General features: G+C 34.8%; 1 protein-coding gene across 1 annotated transcript in view; it reads right to left on the bottom strand.

The window, feature by feature from the left end:
• Positions 1 to 677: 677 nt before the first annotated feature.
• Positions 678 to 21,361, bottom strand: part of LOC144451323 (paired box protein Pax-3-like) — a 51,956-nt gene continuing 31,272 nt past the window's right edge. The window contains exons 6-7 of the mRNA XM_078142126.1: positions 2,678 to 2,867; positions 678 to 784 (exon numbers count right to left, since the gene is read on the bottom strand). Of these exons, the coding sequence (XP_077998252.1) occupies positions 678 to 784; positions 2,678 to 2,867 (297 nt within the window). The remainder of the gene's footprint in view (positions 785 to 2,677; positions 2,868 to 21,361) is intronic.

Below are 21,361 nucleotides of genomic sequence, written 5' to 3'. Positions count from 1 at the left end.
GGGGAGGGGAAAGAGATAATGAATTTGAAAAAACTATTATAATTTTATAATTTGAACAAGTAATCAAAGTTTAATTCTAAAAGTAAACTTAAGACATTGAAAACATAAACTGGGTATTATAGTGATCTCTCCTTGAAGACCAGAAACTTGTAGCTACTATCTGAACTTGTAGCTACTATCTAAACTTGTAGCTACTATCTAAACTTGTAGCTACTATCTGATGCATCCATACATGACCCTTACCTGCTTTACCTATTGAGACTGAGAAAAAAGAAACAATAACTTAATCAATACCTAATAAACTGTTAATAAGTTCAATAACAAAGATACAGATTGATATTTCCAAAGTTTCATGCCTTCTACTTATTAAACATTTATTGTTTACATCATGGCAAAGTGAACTGGTACAAACAACAGTACAAATGGTTGTTATATTAGGATATCAATTTATATTGTACATGTCAATCATACAAGTTTACTTGCAGTGACCACAGTCACCATGACTGCTACAACAGTGACCAGGTCATGGTGTCTTATCTAGGTACTCTGTGGTAACCATAACAATGATAGCTGTTCATGGTGTCTTTAAATCTAGGCACTCTGTGGTAGCTCTAACAATGATATGATAGGATATATTAGCATACACCAAACACAAGATCTCTCATTCAACATCTTATTTAGTCTGCTTGCATAGACAAACCAAGTGCTGCTGAATGTTCACGTGACTTCATTCGTAATGTAGCAATACCAGTTGCTGATGTTGTCAATTCTGTCGGTCCATTCCCTAGAATGTTAAAAACATGGATTGTAATTTTTGAAAACTAGTATTAAATAAAGTTTGTTCTTAAATTCTAAATTTGAGCTATAGCTAAAGCTCAACCATAAGGACTTTATTTTTTAAATGCACAAATGAGTTGTCTTTTAATTTCATCCTTTGTCTCTATGAGAATTTATAATAAAAATCACATCACATATCATCTATGATTGTTAATGAATGAAGGAATGATTTACAAAAAATCTTTTCACAAAAAGCTACATTTTTGTATATATATACCGGAGTTTTCCGAAAACTAGCCCTGGGCCACTATTCGGAAAATCGGCAAATTCGGAACCACAACAGCGGAACTAAATAGAAGCCCAGGGCGATTATTTGGCAGTGTTTTAATCAAGCCAAAAAAAATGCATTCGTCCACTCTCGCAGAGTAGGTATTGCCCAGATTAGCAATCTTGGGTTTTACCTATCCGAGAGTAAAGAAGTCACAGTACGAAAAATCCTCCGTTGTACTGCACTTGACTACACTATTACCGAGTAAGTGTGGTACCCTCAGATTTAACATGTTGAAACCCAAACCAAACGGCCCTTTTCAGGGCCACCACATACTCCAAAAAGAGAACTACCATTACCGAGCCACCGGCCAGCATTTTGTTGTCTGTCATCACTGTACTATCGTTTTATGATTGGGAAATTAAAAGTATTTTTTCCCTTGGAGACAAAAAACTACCAAACAAACCATCCCCACTCAATCCATGCTGTAAATCTCCATGAACTCATTTATACATGACATTACACATTACATCAACTCTCACTTGATGTTAAATTCACTTTGTGTGCCCACTCGTAACGTAACATGCAAATTACCCTGACCTATTTTAGATGCAGTGTGTCATTGACAGTGACGTCTGCGGATCATCCCGAGTCATCTGCCGGCTTGATGATCGGTGTCAGCACAAAAGTGTCCGTACCTACCTTCACGGTCACATTCTTCTCGTGGAAAAAACGTCCATTTTTTATTGGCACTCTAAGTTTATGGTTTTTTCAACTGAACATTCGAACTAAATAAAAACTAATGTTACCAATATAACAAGGCAAAATTCTTGCCGTAGTGAATCTGAAAAACCAAATAGATGCCCACTCGCCAAATAATTGCCCATGGGCGACTTTACGGATGGGCTTGTTTTCGGAAAACTCCGGTATATACATATATCTGAAAAGTTTTCTGGACAAACTTTCAACTTTATCAGTTTAGAGTAGAATCTTGGTCACGCCATTGAAATTCTACCATCACTACTAAAATTTATTGGATTACCACTCTTTAATATAATAAATCTATCATTTTTATGTATTGCTTTTTTTTGAGTTCCATCAAGTGATTGGCTTTCTTTTGTTTTTCCACATTCTGAAAGAAGCATGTTGTCCATTTTGTGGTTACAAGCAAAGAGTACACAACTATAATAATATAATATTAAAAGATGACTTTAGAAAATGTTACACGATTATAACTCTTGCCTGTTGCAAGACTCAATAATTTATTTGAAAAATATAACAATTACAACTAAAAGCAGCTAAAGATTTCCACTTCTGAGGAATTTGTTGCCAAGCCTGCAATAATGATAATATTTACAACTGTACACCGAGTCAAAAAATTAGCAGTCAGTAGATAAAGACAAAGATTTCTTTCACAGCAAAGTCAGAGAGAGATACGCATATTAAAATCACACAGAGGATCTTGTTTATATATTATGGGTAGAAAAAAAACTATTAAAGCTATTAATCATCAACTAGTAATCATGAAAGTGGCTTCTGTTCATGTGAATAGCGCCACCAAGTGTTGACATTTAGATAAGTGGGGCTTCTTGAATCGTGGGTAAATGGACTGTTTGAAAAGTTTTGACTCACCATGTGTTGGACTGAATTGAGAAACTTGATGGTAGGATGAAGACACAGGTGGGATCACATCCCATGGTGGGGAAGGAAATGTCATGGACTGGCAATGAGTGGTTGGTAGTGTTGGCATGGATGGCATGGTTGTCATGGCGATGGGATGGGTAGCTACTGACTGTGTGTATTCTTGATCTGGATGCAATACCTGTGAAGATCCAAGGTAATTGTTGCATGGATAAATGTAGTGTACACAAGGTATGCCAGACTCATAGCCTATTTATCTTTCATGAAGCGATGTTTCAACCCTCCACTGATACATCCAAGTCCATCACATGTATATACTTTTGTGATTGGCTGATTCTGTTTACCAACACAGATTCATTCATATTCAGATCAGGCAATGATATACATGAAGCCTACCTAGACTTATAGACTCTGGGCTAGAGTTTCTTGACATAGTTTATTTATTTATTTATTTATTTGAGTACATCTAACAAAACCCTGGGAAGTTGTTAATGGTACAAAACATAAAAGGAAAATAATATTTAATGAAAAGAAAGAGAAAAATAATGTATGGTAATTAGACAGATTTATGGAGATGTATATTTTATTATGTATTACAATTATTTTGTAGATGGTGGTCTCTTTGTATATTGCTTAATTTGATATATTTGCCAAGTGCAATAATTAGATTTGTGTTGTTCATTGTTTTTTTGTTCTTCTGGTAAGTTTATAAAATTATCAATATATATATATGCTTCATTAAATAGGTCTTGCCTGTGTAAATCATAAATGGAACATTGTAGAACAAAGTGTTTTTCGTCTTCGTCTTTTCGTCTATTTGTGTTGAATTGTATATTTTACATAATCTACTTTTTGCTGGTATTTTGTTGTAACGGCCTTTTTCAATTTCAAGCTTGTGGTCGCTTAGTTTAAATTTACTGATTATTATTCTTAGTTCAGGAGGTTCAAGCTTTAAATCTGATTTAATGAGTTTGTATGTTCTAAGTTTACTGTTATTATTTCCATTTTCCTCACTGTTATTTAAACTGTTTTCCTACGGTGAGATGAAGTTTGTTTGTAATTGATGTTCAATGTTGAAATTGAAAACTTCTTGTAATATGTTTTTTATTGCATTCATTGAATGGGCATGATATTATATTGCTTTTTTCTTCACAAATATATCTAATGGGAATATTCCAAGTTCCCCGTATCACTTTAAATAGTGACTCCTGGTATGGTCACTTTAAATAGTGACTCCTGGTATGGTCACTTTAAATAGTGACTCCTGGTATGGTCACTTTAAATAGTGACTCCTGGTATGGTCACTTTAAATAGCGACTCCTGGTATGGTCACTTTAAATAGCGACTCCTGGTATGGTCACTTTAAATAGTGACTCCTGGTATGGTCACTTTAAATAGCGACTCCTGGTATGGTCACTTTAAATAGCGACTCCTGGTATGGTCACTTTAAATAGTGACTCCTGGTATGGTCACTTTAAATAGTGACTCCTGGTATGGTCACTTGAAATAGTGACTCCTGGTATGGTCACTTGAAATAGTGACTCCTGGTATGGTCACTTGAAATAGTGACTCCTGGTATGGTCACTTTAAATAGCGACTCCTGGTATGGTCACTTTAAATAGTGAATCCTGGTATGGTCACTTTAAATAGTGAATCCTGGTATGGTCACTTTAAATAGTGAATCCTGGTATGGTCACTTTAAATAGTGACTCCTGGTATGGTCACTTTAAATAGTGACTCCTGGTATGGTCACTTTAAATAGTGACTCCTGGTATGGTCACTTTAAATAGTGACTCCTGGTATGGTCACTTTAAATAGTGACTCCTGGTATGGTCACTTTAAATAGTGACTCCTGGTATGGTCACTTTAAATAGTGACTCCTGGTATGGTCACTTTAATTAGTGACTCCTGGTATGGTCACTTTAAATAGTGACTCCTGGTATGGTCACTTTAAATAGTGACTCCTGGTATGGTCACTTGAAATAGTGACTCCTGGTATGGTCACTTTAAATAGTGACTCCTGGTATGGTCACTTTAAATAGCGACTCCTGGTATGGTCACTTGAAATAGTGACTCCTGGTATGGTCACTTTAAATAGTGACTCCTGGTATGGTCACTTTAAATAGTGACTCCTGGTATGGTCACTTTAAGGATGAGATGCAGGTTCGTTGGTGAATTTTGGCCTTTTTTTTTTTGCTCATTATGAAGCTTCATGGTATGTGCCATCATTTGGTTAAAAGATTTTTTGAAAATATTAATAAATTCTATTAATAAATTTGAAATGAAAAAAAATGACATGAACTCTAACGCTATGTGTGTTTTATATGGTTTCATTCCTGAATGTTTATGTACAAGGATTTGCATATGTAAAGAAGATTGACAGATATGTTGATTACAGAAGAGTGTCTTTACATTATGCAAATGAGCCATAGCTAGTAGGCCTCTGTGCAATGACTGACGTGACATGATCTCTTAGCTGGGTTGTTGTACAAAACCAATCAAACTCGGTAAATTTGGTTATAACCAATAAAAAGTAAAAAATACCTCCTTTGAACCCGGACTTATGCACGTTGAATTTGACCAGTGCTAAAAATGTTTCAGTAAAGCAGCCTACACTACAGCCTTCAAGTGTACCCGATGCGACGGCGATGTATTAGATGACGGTTTTCAAGTACCATGCATGTAAAAAAAGTTATAACATACAAATCTCGAAAATCTAACAGTATTGCAGGCTAATTGTTTTAGCCGATCGAAAAAAATTGATGTTTACAAAAATAAAACGATTTAATCAACACGTTGGCGCATCGAAAATGAACCACGCTATCTTCGAGACTTGAGAGTTCATGTCAGATGCGTGACATTGCATCGGCGATTTCCGGGTATTACATTTCTGTAAGTTTCACAGAACGTGGCCATAGATTAGCTTTGAACTTTCGCGTTGGTGGATTTTGACAACGTCCTCTTCACATACTATATTATATTATTAGGGTGAAGGTCCTATAAATTGTGGCAACCACACTCTAATGATTGGCTTATCACGGCTCGATCCTTCGTGAACTTTCGAGACACCGAGTCACATGTACTGTAGTAGTATACGTGCGTAGCGTTGTTTATTTGCGTGTACGATGACGCTGTCTAAACATGAACGGCAAGCCCGTTAAGAATTTGGCACCGAGCGATCCTCATGGCTATTAAAGTTATAAAACGGAGATTTTGAAGGTACAAGTAGTTTAAATAAATGAGGTAATGTCTACTACGACTCCGAGTATCATAAAACGTCACTCGCAGTGGAAGAAAAACTGTTGAAGTGAGTTCGTCTAGTACCATTATTTATACCGTAGTTTTGTAACACTCCTTACAATTTGTATAAAATTCCCGATGTCGTACGGTGTCGTGGTGTGGAAATTTAATTTCAGGGAAAAGGTTAATTTTTTTTATTGTGTGTCTTCAATGAAACACCAACAACAATTGCGTAGCAATGCCTAATACATGAGCAGGAATATGGCTTCAAATCAGAACGTAGCCCATATTCGAGTCAAAACACGAACACGAACACCAACTGCGTAGAGCAAGGGCTTCGAATCCAAACCAGAAAGTATACTATGTAATGTCGAGAACGGCATGCGTACCATATTAAAAGATTAAACCAAAGTCTCCACCCGTAGATGAATAATAGATGACATGACACCTTTATCGCGGGAAACAAACATGTTTCTATCTGTAGCATTTCATGACCCTCCTAAAATACCCGATTTTCTTCATGTCTGTAGCAAAGCAACGTACACAACCAAATGACAAGGATTGAGTAACATATTTGCAAGTCACAGAAAAAAGCTGTTGCAATGTCTGTCGAATTTGAAAGCTTTTGAAAGGTTTTGTCGGGTGGAAGGAGACCAATTGTGTAAATTAGCATTTTTCTGCGTTCTTTATTTTGTATACTGTGTGAAGTTCAAAGCTATTTAACTTTGCGTCAGAACGTCCCAGCTGTGTCAAATTTGGAGACAATACTCGGAGACAGTGTGTCAAAAAAAAGGTTCCTCCGGATTGTTTAGTTTTTGAGGGAATCAAGAGATATTGCGTTGAGAAGTGTGAAAAGCGGTAATTTATGCAAAAAACACAAAAATACAACTTTGGATGATTATAACAAGACAATGAGAGACAAAATAAAAAATCCGGAGGAACGTTTTTTTGCTTATGTACATAGCTTTCATTTAAAGTCGAAAAGAGGACTATAATTCAACTGTTTGTAAAAGTTAAATAGCTTTAAGTGAAAATTGTAAAAAAAATAGAGTTTTTGGTATAGATCAATAATATGGTTATAAATGTAAAAAATCACCACAGAAACCACAACTTCATACAAAGACTCGACATAATTAATGAAAAAAATGGTGTATTTATCTTGTCTTTACTGTGAAATGTGATGGAGGAAAAATGAGCTGACGAACCTGCATCTCAACCTTAAAAAGTCACTCCTGGTATTGTCACTTTAAATAGTCACTCCTGGTATTGTCACTTTAAATAGTCACTCCTGGTATTGTCACTTTAAATAGTCACTCCTGGTACGTGAGTGACAAAATTTATTCTACATGAAAACAACGTGAACCTACATATGCAATAAGCTGTTCTAACAATGCACGAAGACAATTGTAATGTTATAGAAGGCATGTATCAACATCAATATTATATTGGTCCATACAAAAAAAAAATGTAATCCTTATTAAGATAACAGTAATGCAAAATGTGTGTCCCAAAATTCAGAACAGTCAGAAGCAAATCAAGTTTTGTGTATACTTCAATCAGAATATTAAACCAAACTAGATGATTTCTGAAAAAGATCTTTACTCTACATTGCTTTGTTTTATCAATATATCTGACTTACAGAGGTCAAGGCAGTGTAATATTTAGAAGATATTAATGGTAAACTTAGTCATTTATAGTGTGCATTTAATTGCGTATTGGGAGTCTTTTAAAGTTTGTATTTCATTTTTTAAGACATAAACCGAGTGTATATTTTTATATTGTATCTTCATCGTTATTTCAATATGAGTTTAATGTATGGAACCATGTCACCGTAATTTCCCTTACGTGAGATAATGAAGTTTTCTTGTATCTTGATCGGGATTGAAATATGGCCCTTTAAAGTTGTTTGTAGTGACAGGAAACTTGACATAACTGAGAGTGTACCACTTGACATTATTTGTAGTCAAATAAATAACAAGAATTTAATGAAATCCATGTAGTTTGTAACAATCAAAAATACATGTGCTTTTTGTTAAGGGCAATTATTCAGGCAAAATCTAACTGCATGAGGTCCCTGTCGTTTTACAGAGGTTCCCCAATGGTGTTTTTGTTAAGGGTGATATTTATATATTATTATTTCTTTAATTCAGGCCACCAAAATGTCCCATCAAAATATAAAAAACATACAAACACAAAGAAAGAGGCAGATAAAAATAATATTAAACTAGCAACTATCTTGTACTATACATGACAATCCTATACTTTCTCCAAAAGTTTGAACGAAAGAATGCAATGCAGATTCGAATTAAAGTATTGTGGCTCTCAACAATACGTCTGTTAAATGTATACAGCAACTTTCGGTGGAGCGATGAAAAATTCAAAATATCACTGGTTACACAGATATTACTAATGCTGACTGCACCTCTTAGGTCAAATACTAATCGCATTGTGTTATTATATGCCACTTTTAAAGTATTCATCATCCTAGTACTATAGTTACACCAAATATGCAGGTAATATCTAACTGCATGAGGTCCCTGTCATTTTACAGGGGTTCCCTAATGGTGTTTTTTTTTGTTAAGGGTGATATGCAGGTAAAATCTACCTGAGTTTCCCAATCATTTTATCAGGGTTCCCCTACCATTGTTTTTATTGGGGGGGGGGGGGGGGGGGGGGGTAAAATCTACCTGAGTTCCTCTAATCATTTTATCAATTTTCCTTGCCAATATTATTGTACAATATTGTATTGGAAACTATGCCAGTTTTACCGTATTCCCCTTTCTGTTACCAGGATTCCAGTAAAAAACACTGAATAAAATCATGAGTTAAGAAGTGGTGTGTGAGTCTATATCATTTTACCTAATACAGAATGTATACCTCAGCAGCTTCATCTTGTCTGCTACTACTAGAGAACTGAAGTGGTTGTATATTAGGCAAAATCGGTCCCTGAGGAGCCAGGCTTCGTAAATATTGATACATGGTCTAATAGTGCACAGGAACACCAGTCAAACATAGTACCCACAGTAAACAGTACAGTACGATGTGAAAAACATCATGTAATCACCATGAAAAATATTGTTTTATGATGGACTCACTTAATTGAATACCACTATCCCCCATGACTGCCTTTCTTTCTCTGTTTAAATAACATGTCAAGTATTCAAGGTATGCATTTTAGTTGAAATAAAGGTATGTTTACCAGTCAAAGTTGGTTTTTATGTTATACCAGATCTGTGTCTCCAGTCAGACCATCTCCACCCTTTGCCTGGGGTGGCCACTCAATATTTCACATTCCATAAGAAAATGTTGTGACTTTAAGTTGTTCGAAGTAGCTAGTTGCCAAACACAACTTGTTGCACATTACTGGGCATGCTACACTGTATTGAAATATAGTGGACATTTTATCCTAGAATTTTTCATTTTAAATTTCAGCAAAAATAGTCAATTTGTCAACATAGCAAACTCGGCTTATTCTAAGGTAGAGAAAATCAACAGGTATTCTCTGTTTTCCAACAGCTTTATCTAAATGTGTTGCGCACAATTTATATTTTATACATTTGGATTTAAGTCTTTTAAGAAACGACTGAATGCTATCAGTATGAACACTTTTAGTCTTAAATTTCAGTAATTTATTTTATTAGAGCAATAAGACAAAATTCTTTAATAGTCATTTAGAAAATCTAAAGGATGTGAAGAAATAATTCATTTTGACAAAATTGTTGAAGAAAACAAGTACTTCAAATTGATACTACAATTGTTTTCTTATGATTTATCTGAACTTTCAGACTCATAGCAAGATTATTGATGTTTATAGAAATGCATCAACATGACTTTTATTTTTAACAAAACTTTCCAACAAAGTTTAAAGTGTAGTTATTTTTGAAAGTCCCTATTTCTATTTTTTTTAATATTCAAAAGTGCTGTACATACAATAGATTTAAAAGTGCTGTACATACAATAGATTTAAAAGTGCTGTACATACAATAGATTTAAAAGTGCTGTACATACAATAGATTTAAAAGTGCTGTACATACAATAGATTTAAAAGTTCTGTACATACAGTAGATTTAAAAGTGCTGTACATACAATAGATTTAAAAGTGCTGTACATACAGTAGATTTAAAAGTGCTGTACATACAATAGATTTAAAAGTGCTGTACATACAATAGATTTAAAAGTGCTGTACATACAATAGATTTAAAAGTGCTGTATATACAATAGATTTAAAAGTGCTGTACATACAATAGATTTTAAAGTGCTGTACATACAATAGATTTAAAAGTTCTGTACATACAGTAGATTTAAAAGTGCTGTACATACAATAGATTTAAAAGTGCTGTACATACAGTAGATTTAAAAGTGCTGTACATACAATAGATTTAAAAGTGCTGTACATACAATAGATTTAAAAGTGCTGTACATACAATAGATTTAAAAGTGCTGTACATACAATAGATTTAAAAGTGCTGTACATACAATAGATTTAAAAGTGCTGTACATACAATAGATTTAAAAGTGCTGTACATACAATAGATTTAAAAGTGCTGTATATACAATAGATTTAAAAGTGCTGTACATACAATAGATTCAAAAGTGCTGTACATACAATAGATTCAAAAGTGCTGTACATACAATAGATTTAAAAGTGCTGTACATACAATAGATTTAAAAGTGCTGTACATACAATAGATTCAAAAGTGCTGTACATACAGTAGATTTAAAAGTGCTGTACATACAATAGATTTAAAAGTGCTGTACATACAATAGATTTAAAAGTGCTGTACATACAATAGATTCAAAAGTGCTGTACATACAGTAGATTTAAAAGTGCTGTACATACAATAGATTTAAAAGTGCTGTACATACAATAGATTTAAAAGTGCTGTACATACAAAAGATTTAAAAGTTCTGCACATACAATAGATTTAAAAGTGCTGTACATACAATAGATTTAAAAGTGCTGTACATACAATAGATTTTAAAGTGCTGTACATACAATAGATTTAAAAGTGCTGTACATACAATAGATTTAAAAGTGCTGTACATACAATAGATTTAAAAGTGCTGTACATACAATAGATTTAAAAGTTCTGTACATACAGTAGATTTAAAAGTGCTGTACATACAATAGATTTAAAAGTGCTGTACATACAATAGATTTAAAAGTGCTGTACATACAATAGATTTAAAAGTGCTGTACATACAGTAGATTTAAAAGTGCTGTACATACAATAGATTTAAAAGTGCTGTACATACAATAGATTTAAAAGTGTTGTATATACAATAGATTTAAAAGTGCTGTACATACAGTAGATTTAAAAGTGCTGTACATACAATAGATTTAAAAACATAGTAAAAAGGCTAAAATGACAACTTAGTAAAACAAACATGGTAATACATTAATACAGTTTATCATATTATTTAAAAAGATGAGTTTTTAGTTCTTGTTTAAAACATTCAATATCAGTGATCAGCTTTAGTTCTCTAAGAGTGCCATAGCTTTGGTCCAAAAAAATGGTAAGAATTCAAAATGAGGGGAGGGAGTTGGAGGGGAGATACCTATAGATTTAGGTATTAACATTTAAACATTTTACTACAAAGAGGAGAAAGTAAAGCTTATATATATTTAGCCTTTAGAGCTGATATGGTTTACTTCCACTATATATGGACTAGTTCTACTTCTATGCTTTAGAGCTGATATGGTTTTACTTCAACTATATATGGACTAGTTCTACTTCTATGCCTTAGAGCTGATATGGTTTTACTTCCACTATATATGGACTAGTTCTACTTCTATGCCAAATCTTGTCAAAACCAATTCAGCAACTTTACAATTGGCACCTAGTTATTATTTACAAGATGTTTTATAAGTTGTGCATAGTAAAGAGAGATGCAAGTTGTGCATAGTGAAGTGAGATACAAGTTGTCCATAGTGAAGAGAGATGCAAGTTGTCCATAGTGAAGTGAGATACAAGTTGTCCATAGTGAAGTGAGATACAAGTTGTCCATAGTGAAGTGAGATACAAATTGTCCATAGTGAAGAGAGATACAAGTTGTCCATAGTGAAGTGAGATACAAGTTGTTCATAGTGAAGAGAGATACAAGTTGTCCATAGTGAAGTGAGATACAAGTTGTCCATAGTGAAGTGAGATACAAGTTGTCCATAGTGAAGTGAGATACAAGTTGTCCATAGTGAAGAGAGATACAAGTTGTCCATAGTGAAGTGAGATGCAAGTTGTCCATAGTGAAGTGAGATACAAGTTGTCCATAGTGAAGTGAGATACAAGCCTATATTTGAGAGCGGCACAAGTTAATTGCTGTTAAGATCTGAGGTACAAGTTGCTGTTAAGAGAGGCACGAGTTGCTGTTAAGAGAGGTACAAGTTGCTGTTAAGAGAGGCACAAGTTGCTGTTAAGAGAGGCACAAGTTGCTGTTGAGAGAGGTACAAGTTGCTGTTGAGAGAGGTACAAGTTGCTGTTAAGAGAGGCACAAGTTGCTGTTATTGTTAAGATAGGCACAATTGATGTTAAGAGAGGTACAAGTTGCTGTTAAGAGAGGCACAAGTTGCTGTTGAGAGAGGTACAAGTTGCTGTTGAGAGAGGCACAAGTTGCTGTTGAGAGAGGTACAAGTTGCTGTTAAGAGAGGCACAAGTTGCTGTTGAGAGAGGCACAAGTTGCTGTTGAGAGAGGTACAAGTTGCTGTTGAGAGAGGCACAAGTTGCTGTTAAGAGAGGCACAAGTTGCTGTTGAGAGAGGCACAAGTTGCTGTTGAGAGAGGTACTAAGTTGCTGTTAAGAGAGGCACAAGTTGATGTTGAGATGTGAAATATGTGTTGTCTATAAAGTTGCAAGAAATGCAAATCATTGTTGAGAATGATGCAAGTTGTCTACACATGGAATTGAGAGAGATGCAAGTTGCTACACATGTAGTTGGAAGAGATGCAAGTTGTGAATAGGGTAGTTGAAAGAGACGCTAGAGTTGCAAGCCTATACCTTGCCCTGACTTGGCATGTTTTACATGCTTTCCCTACTCTCTTATCAAACCATGGGAAACACTATAATGATACAGGTCTGCTAATAGCCGAGTGAAACAGCACATTGAGTTGCCTAGTATACATGTACAGTAGCATTGGCTATAGCTTGCCCTGGGTGTACCAGTTAATGTTTACTGACACAACAATGAGATCCCATTACATGGACTAAGTCCATTTGTTGCACTCTTTATTATTTGCTTAGTAAAGTTGCATCCCCCATTGCTTTGTTCCTGTAAGTCCCCATTAGAACATACACAAGATGCACCCCTAAGCTATTTTAGGTTGAGTGTACTGCCGTCTGAGAGATATTGACCAAGTGAGATTGTTTTGATTAGAGGGCTTTGTCACATTGGTTTTCAGACAACATACCAGCTGTTGGGATAACTTGACTTGCCTCAATTCCTTTCTATACCCAAAACTGAAGTGACTGTGGTTGGGTGCCAAAACAGTTTATATGTCTCCTAAGTTATTGTGATCAATTATTTCCTCAGCTCCCTATACATGTTAGGAAATTAACAGAAAGTGAAAAAGGAATTAAATCTAGTAAAATTTCTTATTTTCAAGTATTATCTTAAATTCTCTCCCGTGCATGATAGATATTTAAGAGAAAATAAAATTTCCTAAATGCCTCCAGGTTTGGTAAGAGAGGGAAGGGGAAATCTGATTAACTGTTAATTTCCAAAATAGGGGAAATTTGATGACACTTTCTTATTCCTCAACATGTACCATTTTCCCTTCACAGAAAGTGAAATTATCTTGTAAACTTTACTAAAAGTACATGTAATTCCCAAACACTACAGTTTGGTAATAGGGAGACAGGAAAGGCTGATAAAAGTGTATATTTCCCCCAACATTGAACTTTAATATAAGACTGAGAAGAGAAACCTGGTTAAATGAATAGTTTGCTACCACTGCTACCAAATATGGAGTCATGATGGGTGAATGGTTAGAGTGGTTGGCTTGGGGGTGGGTGGGGGGGGGGGGGGGGGGGGTGATATTGCATATCAAACTATTGTACCCCCCCCCCCCCCCCGGGACCATTTTGCACCATAAATAATCAAACTATTGTACCCCACCCCCATTAAATGTGACCATTTTGCCAGTCAATAATCAAACTATTGTACCCCACCCCCATTAAATGTGACCATTTTGTCAGTCAATAATCAAACCAACCAATGGCTGGCCTCCAAGTCATTTTAACTGATGGTCTTCATAGATGTTTGGCTCTGCTTCACTAAGCCAAAACTTACCCAGCTGTACAACTGAGGACCTGGTAGGATAAAGGTTGCAATGTGAATGCTTTAATCTTATGCGATTATAATAATAATAATAAAAATAATATTCTTATATAGCATCGCTTTCCCACACCGTGCTCAAAGCGCTTTACAATTATTACCCCTGGCTCGGATCAGAATGACAACAGAATGGCCATTTAGTCTTCCTCAATTCCCCAGGGAGCATACAATCCATTGCAGCCATTGCGGCGCATAGGATTAAAACCTTCACATTGCAACCTACATCCTACCAGGTCCCCAGTTATACAGCTAGGTTGACTAATGCACAGTCATGGTTCAAATCTTACCCAAGGACTTTAGCCACTCAGAAACAGACAGCAGGCAGCGACGGGGCTTGAACCTGCAACCTGCATATTCCAAGTCGGTTACGCTAACCATTCACCCATCATGACTCCACATAAAGGCTGCAATTGATTGTATGCTCCCCAGGGAGTTGAGGAAGTATAAAGGGTCGTTATGTCGCTACAGATCTGATCAAGGGTATGAGGCAACAATTCTGGTGTCTATAACAATATTGAATAACATGAATAAAGACAACATCAAAATGTTTTGTCAAGTTCTTGTTTATAATTATTTGAGTATCTTGAATCGCTAATTAATATCTAATTATAATACACATATAATTAACTAGATCGAATTGAGTTGGAATATAAATAGAATATATGTGACTCTGCACTGTGGAGTGTACTGATTAAATAGCACCCCATCGGTCATAGAATTTACTTCTCTGTCTTGTCGTGCGATCAAGAGCTCGAATGATTCGAATCTTGGCAAACGTCCATAAAAGTACTGGAATTTAGCATTTGCTCAATTTGCTCATTTGCTAAAAAAAGAAGGGGTAGGACACTTTGGTGTTCTTTTTCGTCAAAAGATTGAAACCACATTGCCCTCGTTCACAGACGCTTTCTGTTTCTGGCAAACTTACGAGTATTTGTTTAATCTGTCAAATGATATTGTCACGTTTTCTCGTTCATTCAAAGGTATATTTTGAAGAGAAACACATATGACGACTAATGTTTATTTTTACGTAATTTTATGGAAATAACATAGACCAGAATTGACTGTGTGTTCGAGCCTACCGCAACTCTTCGCACCAAATATTGATTAGACCAAGATATTATCAATTATGTTTTTGTTTATTTCCCTCGCAAAAGACATACCGTTTTAGAGCTTCAGTTCATATAATATTCTGTTTCAGCAATCTGTTTTAATGTCCCGCAAACTCCATAATGTACTGCAACATGCGAAATATATATCTCACCACAAGAGAGCAGCAGGTGGTATCAAGCTTTGATAGAAAATTTATGGGTCACATGTTTGATTTGAAGCGTCCTGGTTGGTTTATTCGGTGCTGTGTCCTACCCCTCTGTATTACTAGTTTAAGCAAGGAATGCATTTGAGCTCAAGCACGGCAAGTAGCGCGTCAGCTGTCGCAGGCGCACTAAGCGTCGATTTTGCACCATGTCTCTCTGTATACTTTCTTTTCCTTTATTCTTTTTAGGAGTCTTCCATATTTTATAAACCTTTTTTGCGATTATTAAAAATGTTTCATTTTTTAAAAGACCAGAAAGTGTACAAGTACATACATATAATCATTTCTGGCCTCATACCCAAATAACAAATATGTGTAGACGTGTATAATGATTTTATTAAAATATACTATAAATAAAGAAGTATGTAAATGTGACTCATAGCTAACTTGGGCCTTTATTACCTGTAAATCATTATCAATTTCGGATTTCACCAGAATTGTTGCCTCATGCCCCTCATCTGAGCTAGGGATAATAATTGTAAAACGATTTGAGCACAGAGTGGGAAATCACTATATAAAAACTAACTATCATCATTATTATTATTATTATTATTATTATTATTATTATTATTATTATTATTATTATTATTATTATTATTATGAAGATATCTCTTATTGAACACTACTTATATCCTGTAAATGCACTGCATGTACTTAATATATAATCTTTGCTAAGCAATAATTTTGTATACAAATAACTACAAATAGTTTCATTGGCAATTTAGGTACATCACTAGATTAGATAGGTGTAATTTGTAAGCTCAGCCCAATTTACAAACATGTATTATTTTGTTCACTTTAACCAGAATACAACATAATAGTGTGTGATTGGGTAAAATGTATCAATGTGTTGTTTAATTAACTACAATGTGTTGGTATCACTATACCATAAAGGCCCAGTTACAGAATGCAACTCATGAAGCAATTTGTCACATGTGACGAGGCTAGCAACTGCAACGGAGCACGTACACGAAGCAACTAGTTGCATGGTGAGTCGCAAGTGCTTACTGTTGCACATGCGTAGATATATAAAATTTACAGGTCATAGAGGTCATGTCTTCTAGTGGCAGGAACTTTGCAGAAATGCTATGAAATTGCTAATATTTACGAATAAAATGACTGAAACTTGTTGAGGTATCCCATCGATAGTAAAACTATATTCAATTCGAAGTTCATCTAGGGCGATGTTGATCTTTCCGACGTTGCTACTCGCATTCAAGTTAGATATCAAATGATACTCAGCGGAGATCAAACATTCATAGACGTTGTATACCAGTGATAAGTGATAATCATGATGATAAATCGAAATTATATTTAAAAAAATACTTGCCGAAATAGAATATTTATACTAAAAACATATGGCGGCCATAACATTGAACGTCATTTGACACATAGGTATATATCAAAGGTTATTACTTGCGACGCGATGAGGTGGTTACGTGGTGCAACTCATGAAGCAACTCAAGAAGCAACTTGCGACGAGTTGCAGAAAAACCAACATGTCGGTTTCCTTGCGATGCACAGCGACGGCGCAAGACCCTGCGACGGAGCAAGTACATGATGCAATTCGTCGCATGAGACGAATTGCATGGTGCGTTGCTCGTCGATTTGCATCGTGTAACCGGGCCTTAATACTGAACAGTTTGATCACAGTTACTATACTAAACAAACAGTGGTCTCTATTTCCAGTGCTGGGTTTTCACTAAACAAACAGTGGTCTCTATTTCCAGTGCTGGGTTTTCACTATAAGTTTAGGAGTAGAAGTCAAATCAGAAAAGTTAAGTCAGTACTTTGAAAAAGTTATCTTTCAGTTACATATTGTAAAGATTTAAACATGAGATGGGTGATGGGTAAGATAATAAGAGTCTACATGTATATGGTAGTTGGTAGTTTGGCAGAACTCTAACACTTTATTCACAATGATACACTGATTATGTTAGTACTATACCTACAATACAATGTTTTCAGTTGCTATTACATTTATTAGAATTCAATCGCAATACTGGTTAGCTAGCAAGTAACTCTGCCTTCTCCCTACCATACTGGTTTGCTACCAAGTAACTCTGCCTTCTCCCTACCATACTGGTTTTTTACCAAGTAACTCTGCCTTCTCCACACCATACTGGTTTGCTACCAAGTAATTCTGCCTTCTCCACACCATACTGGTTTGCTACCAAGTAACTCTGCCTTCTCCCTACCATACTGGTTTGCTACCAAGTAATGGATTCCAATTTGCCACATTGTATGCACCTCAAGCTGTTCTCTCTTACCCAAACTTATCCATGAAGATATATATCTCATACTAGTATCATACTTGATCTTATGTGTATAAATGTATTGGGCACATCATTCTTATTACCTTGAGTACACCATACATGGGGACTCTGTCATATCACTCAAGTAGAGCTCATATGCATACATTACCTACTTTCAGTTTTTCTATGACTTTTTAGGAAATAAAGTGCAAAATTATTTTTTTTTTCAAGATAAACACCACTTAGATGATTCTTGGTAGTTTCTCCTTTTATTTTTACATGAACTATTTCAACAGAACCTAGTTTCTTGTAAAGTGACAGTAACTCTAAGTGCATATATTTTAAGACTTACTTTAAACCTGACTGTTGGAGGGAACATTAATATTTGTTTTTGGCCAGTAATCTCACTTGTATGGAAACATTCAAAGTAGGCGACGGATAAATACCTTTAATTCATCCATTTCACACTGGTTAAAGAATGTCATTTGGGACGACATGTCTCTAAGAAAAACATTATACAGACAGCTATCAAGATTCCTTTATCCATTAAGCATGCTACATCAACTCACAATACCAGATCTACCGCACTAAATTAGTAGGCTATACACACTTGTAAAGGGACTGGAATGTTTGGAAATGTTAACGTAGCTTGCTACAACAGGAATGTAGCCCAAAATACAGAAGCTTGTCTAAGTCAGACATCATGGCGTGTTGTGAGTATACAGACTAGGACTGGTTGGCCGGGGGCATTGTTACAGTAAAAGTAAGCCCTGTGTGTTGGACAATACACATACATGTAGACTGCTGTAGGCTAGGCTTGCAAATCTACTGTAAATGTTCATCATGTTCATAAACAGATGGTCTAAAATTACAATTATGTATGTAACGATCAAATTAAAATGACTTCAGTACTCTTAATGTCCAACTCTCATATTACTAGCTACATAATACTAAAATTGAATGTCTTCTGTTTCTTTACATCTATTCTATACATATGATAGAGTGGAAAGTTTCAACAACCACTTGTTGATGTATCATGTCCAGACAGATTTACTAATGGCTTGCATTTAATTGTTTGGTTTTTTTTAGCTGCAACTTCTGTACCATATCCAAATTATGCTACAAAATATTATTGGAATATATTTTCCATTTGTCATCAACTTTATCCAACCATATCCAATTTATGTAAAAAATAAAACAGCCTTATGATCACTCCATAGGCTCAGTTTTGGTCTTCAAATTTCTAATCGCAGTCATCCAAATTATGTCAAAATACAACTTAATTGTTCTGATTTGTCATCAAATCAATAAATGCAATCACTGATTTTTTTTTGCGACACTTTTTGTCATTAAATGTTAAATCATACCAGGACTCAAAATTAGTAGTTCGATTGTCTATGTCCACAGACTACCAATTCTTGTCATGGGGAAGCATAACTTGCAGCTAATAGTCCACTCAGGCTACAACTGATTATATGAAAGTATTTTAATTAATAACACACATATTTGCAATAGAGAAAATCTGTTTTCAGTTCAGGAATATCGGACTACAGGTCACAATCCTTGGGCTACCATTTTTCTGAAATTAGTAGCCCACTAGGACTACCAAATAAAACAGATAATTTCAAGCCCTGCATACCAAAATTAAGGCAAAAAATACAAATTGTTCTGATTTAAGAGTTTGTATTTTTATCATCAAATTTGAAATCATTACCCTCCCCCCCCCCCCCCCCCCAAAAAAAAAATGTTCTAGGTCAGATGTATATTTGCTAGTACTTTGGTATCGATATCTATAATCAAAATTATGCCAAAAAATAAATACAACTTGTTCTTATGTATGTGCTAATGGTTCTGAATTTTTACACCCAACTTACACACATATATATATATTTAACATATTTATACCAAGCAATGGAAACGCCGTACCCAAATTACACACATATATATATATATATATATATATATATATATATATATATATATATATATATATATATATATATATATATTAACATATTTATACCAAGCAATGGAAACGCCGTACCCAAATTACACACATATATATATATATATATATATTTAACATATTTATACCAAGCAATGGAAACGCCATACCCAAATTACACATATATATATATATTTAACATTTTTATACCAAGCAATGTAAATGCCGTACCCAAATTACACATATATATATATTTAACATATTTATACCAAGCAATGGAATTGCAGTTCATTGCAGATTACTGTTCACTCTCTCTGTTTGATAAAATTACGCAGAAACTAATGAGAAATGTACTGCACATGCTATACTGCAAGATTATCCTAGATCAAATGAATACAGTTTCTTGTTAATAGTGTGCCACTATACAGACATCAAACATGGACCAGTCGGTGTAGGATGGATGTCACCCTCCGTCAACACTTACCAACTATTTTAAAGTTGTATTTTGATAGAAAATAGATATATTAATGTACCACTCATGTTGCCACCCAGTGATAGAAAATAGATATTAATGTACCACTCATGTTGCCACCCAGTGATCGAAAATAGATATATTAATGTACCACTCATGTTGCCACCCAGTGATAGAAAATAGATATATTAATGTACCACTCATGTTGTCACCCAGTGATAGAAAATAGATATATTAATGTACCACTCATGTTGCCACCCAGTGATAGAAAATAGATATATTAATGTACCACTCATGTTGCCACCCAGTGATAGAAAATAGATATATTAATGTACCACTCATGTTGCCACCCAGTGTTTCACATTAGAAAGGTTGCATTCACGTTTTTCAGTTATCTCTATTTGTTCTGAAAATTAACATTAAACATATTTAATAATATCTAGCAGCCATTAATGACATGTGACCTTGTTGGTCAATTTAATTAATTATGCAAATTATCTTATAACTGGCAAGCCATATCCATCTAGTGTATGGGATCAGGTTATTACCCGATATCACCTCTTTGTTCATTTTATTACCATGAATGTAGTTTCTGTAACATGACATGAGTCATTAGAAAATTTGGGGCAAAATTTCATTGTTTCGAAAATTTCTCAGAGTTGTGGCCATACGCGATATCCTTAACTACATTTTGTTTATTTTTGTTTATGTTCTGAATCAACGTGTTTTGTCCATTTATAAGAGATGTGTTTTCTGATGACATCTAACGTGAATATCACAACTGAACTGATAAGGTTCAGTAGTGCTATAGGCATGGTAAAATGTCTGTCTGTGTGTATAAACAACTTATTAAAAGTCAAAAATCACAGGATCGATTGCCATGATATTTGGTGGGTATATTATTAAAAGTCAAAAACCACAGGATCGATTGCCATGATAGTTGGTGGGTATATTATTTGATAGACACCTTGGGTGTCTATAGAAACTAACAAGTAAAAAAGAATGGCCAGTGTGTCTACTCTCTCACAAATGTGACTCTTTCTGCATATTTTCCTACTGGGGTACACTGGTTATGGATATAGAAACTAAAAGTGAACAAGCGACCTATCGGTCAGAATAGCTC

Source organism: Glandiceps talaboti, chromosome 21 (genome assembly GCF_964340395.1).
Source record: "Glandiceps talaboti chromosome 21, keGlaTala1.1, whole genome shotgun sequence".
NCBI classification, from domain to species: domain Eukaryota; kingdom Metazoa; phylum Hemichordata; class Enteropneusta; family Spengelidae; genus Glandiceps; species Glandiceps talaboti.
Note: the sequence above shows the minus strand (reverse complement) of the source record. Positions and strands in the feature narration are given on the sequence as shown.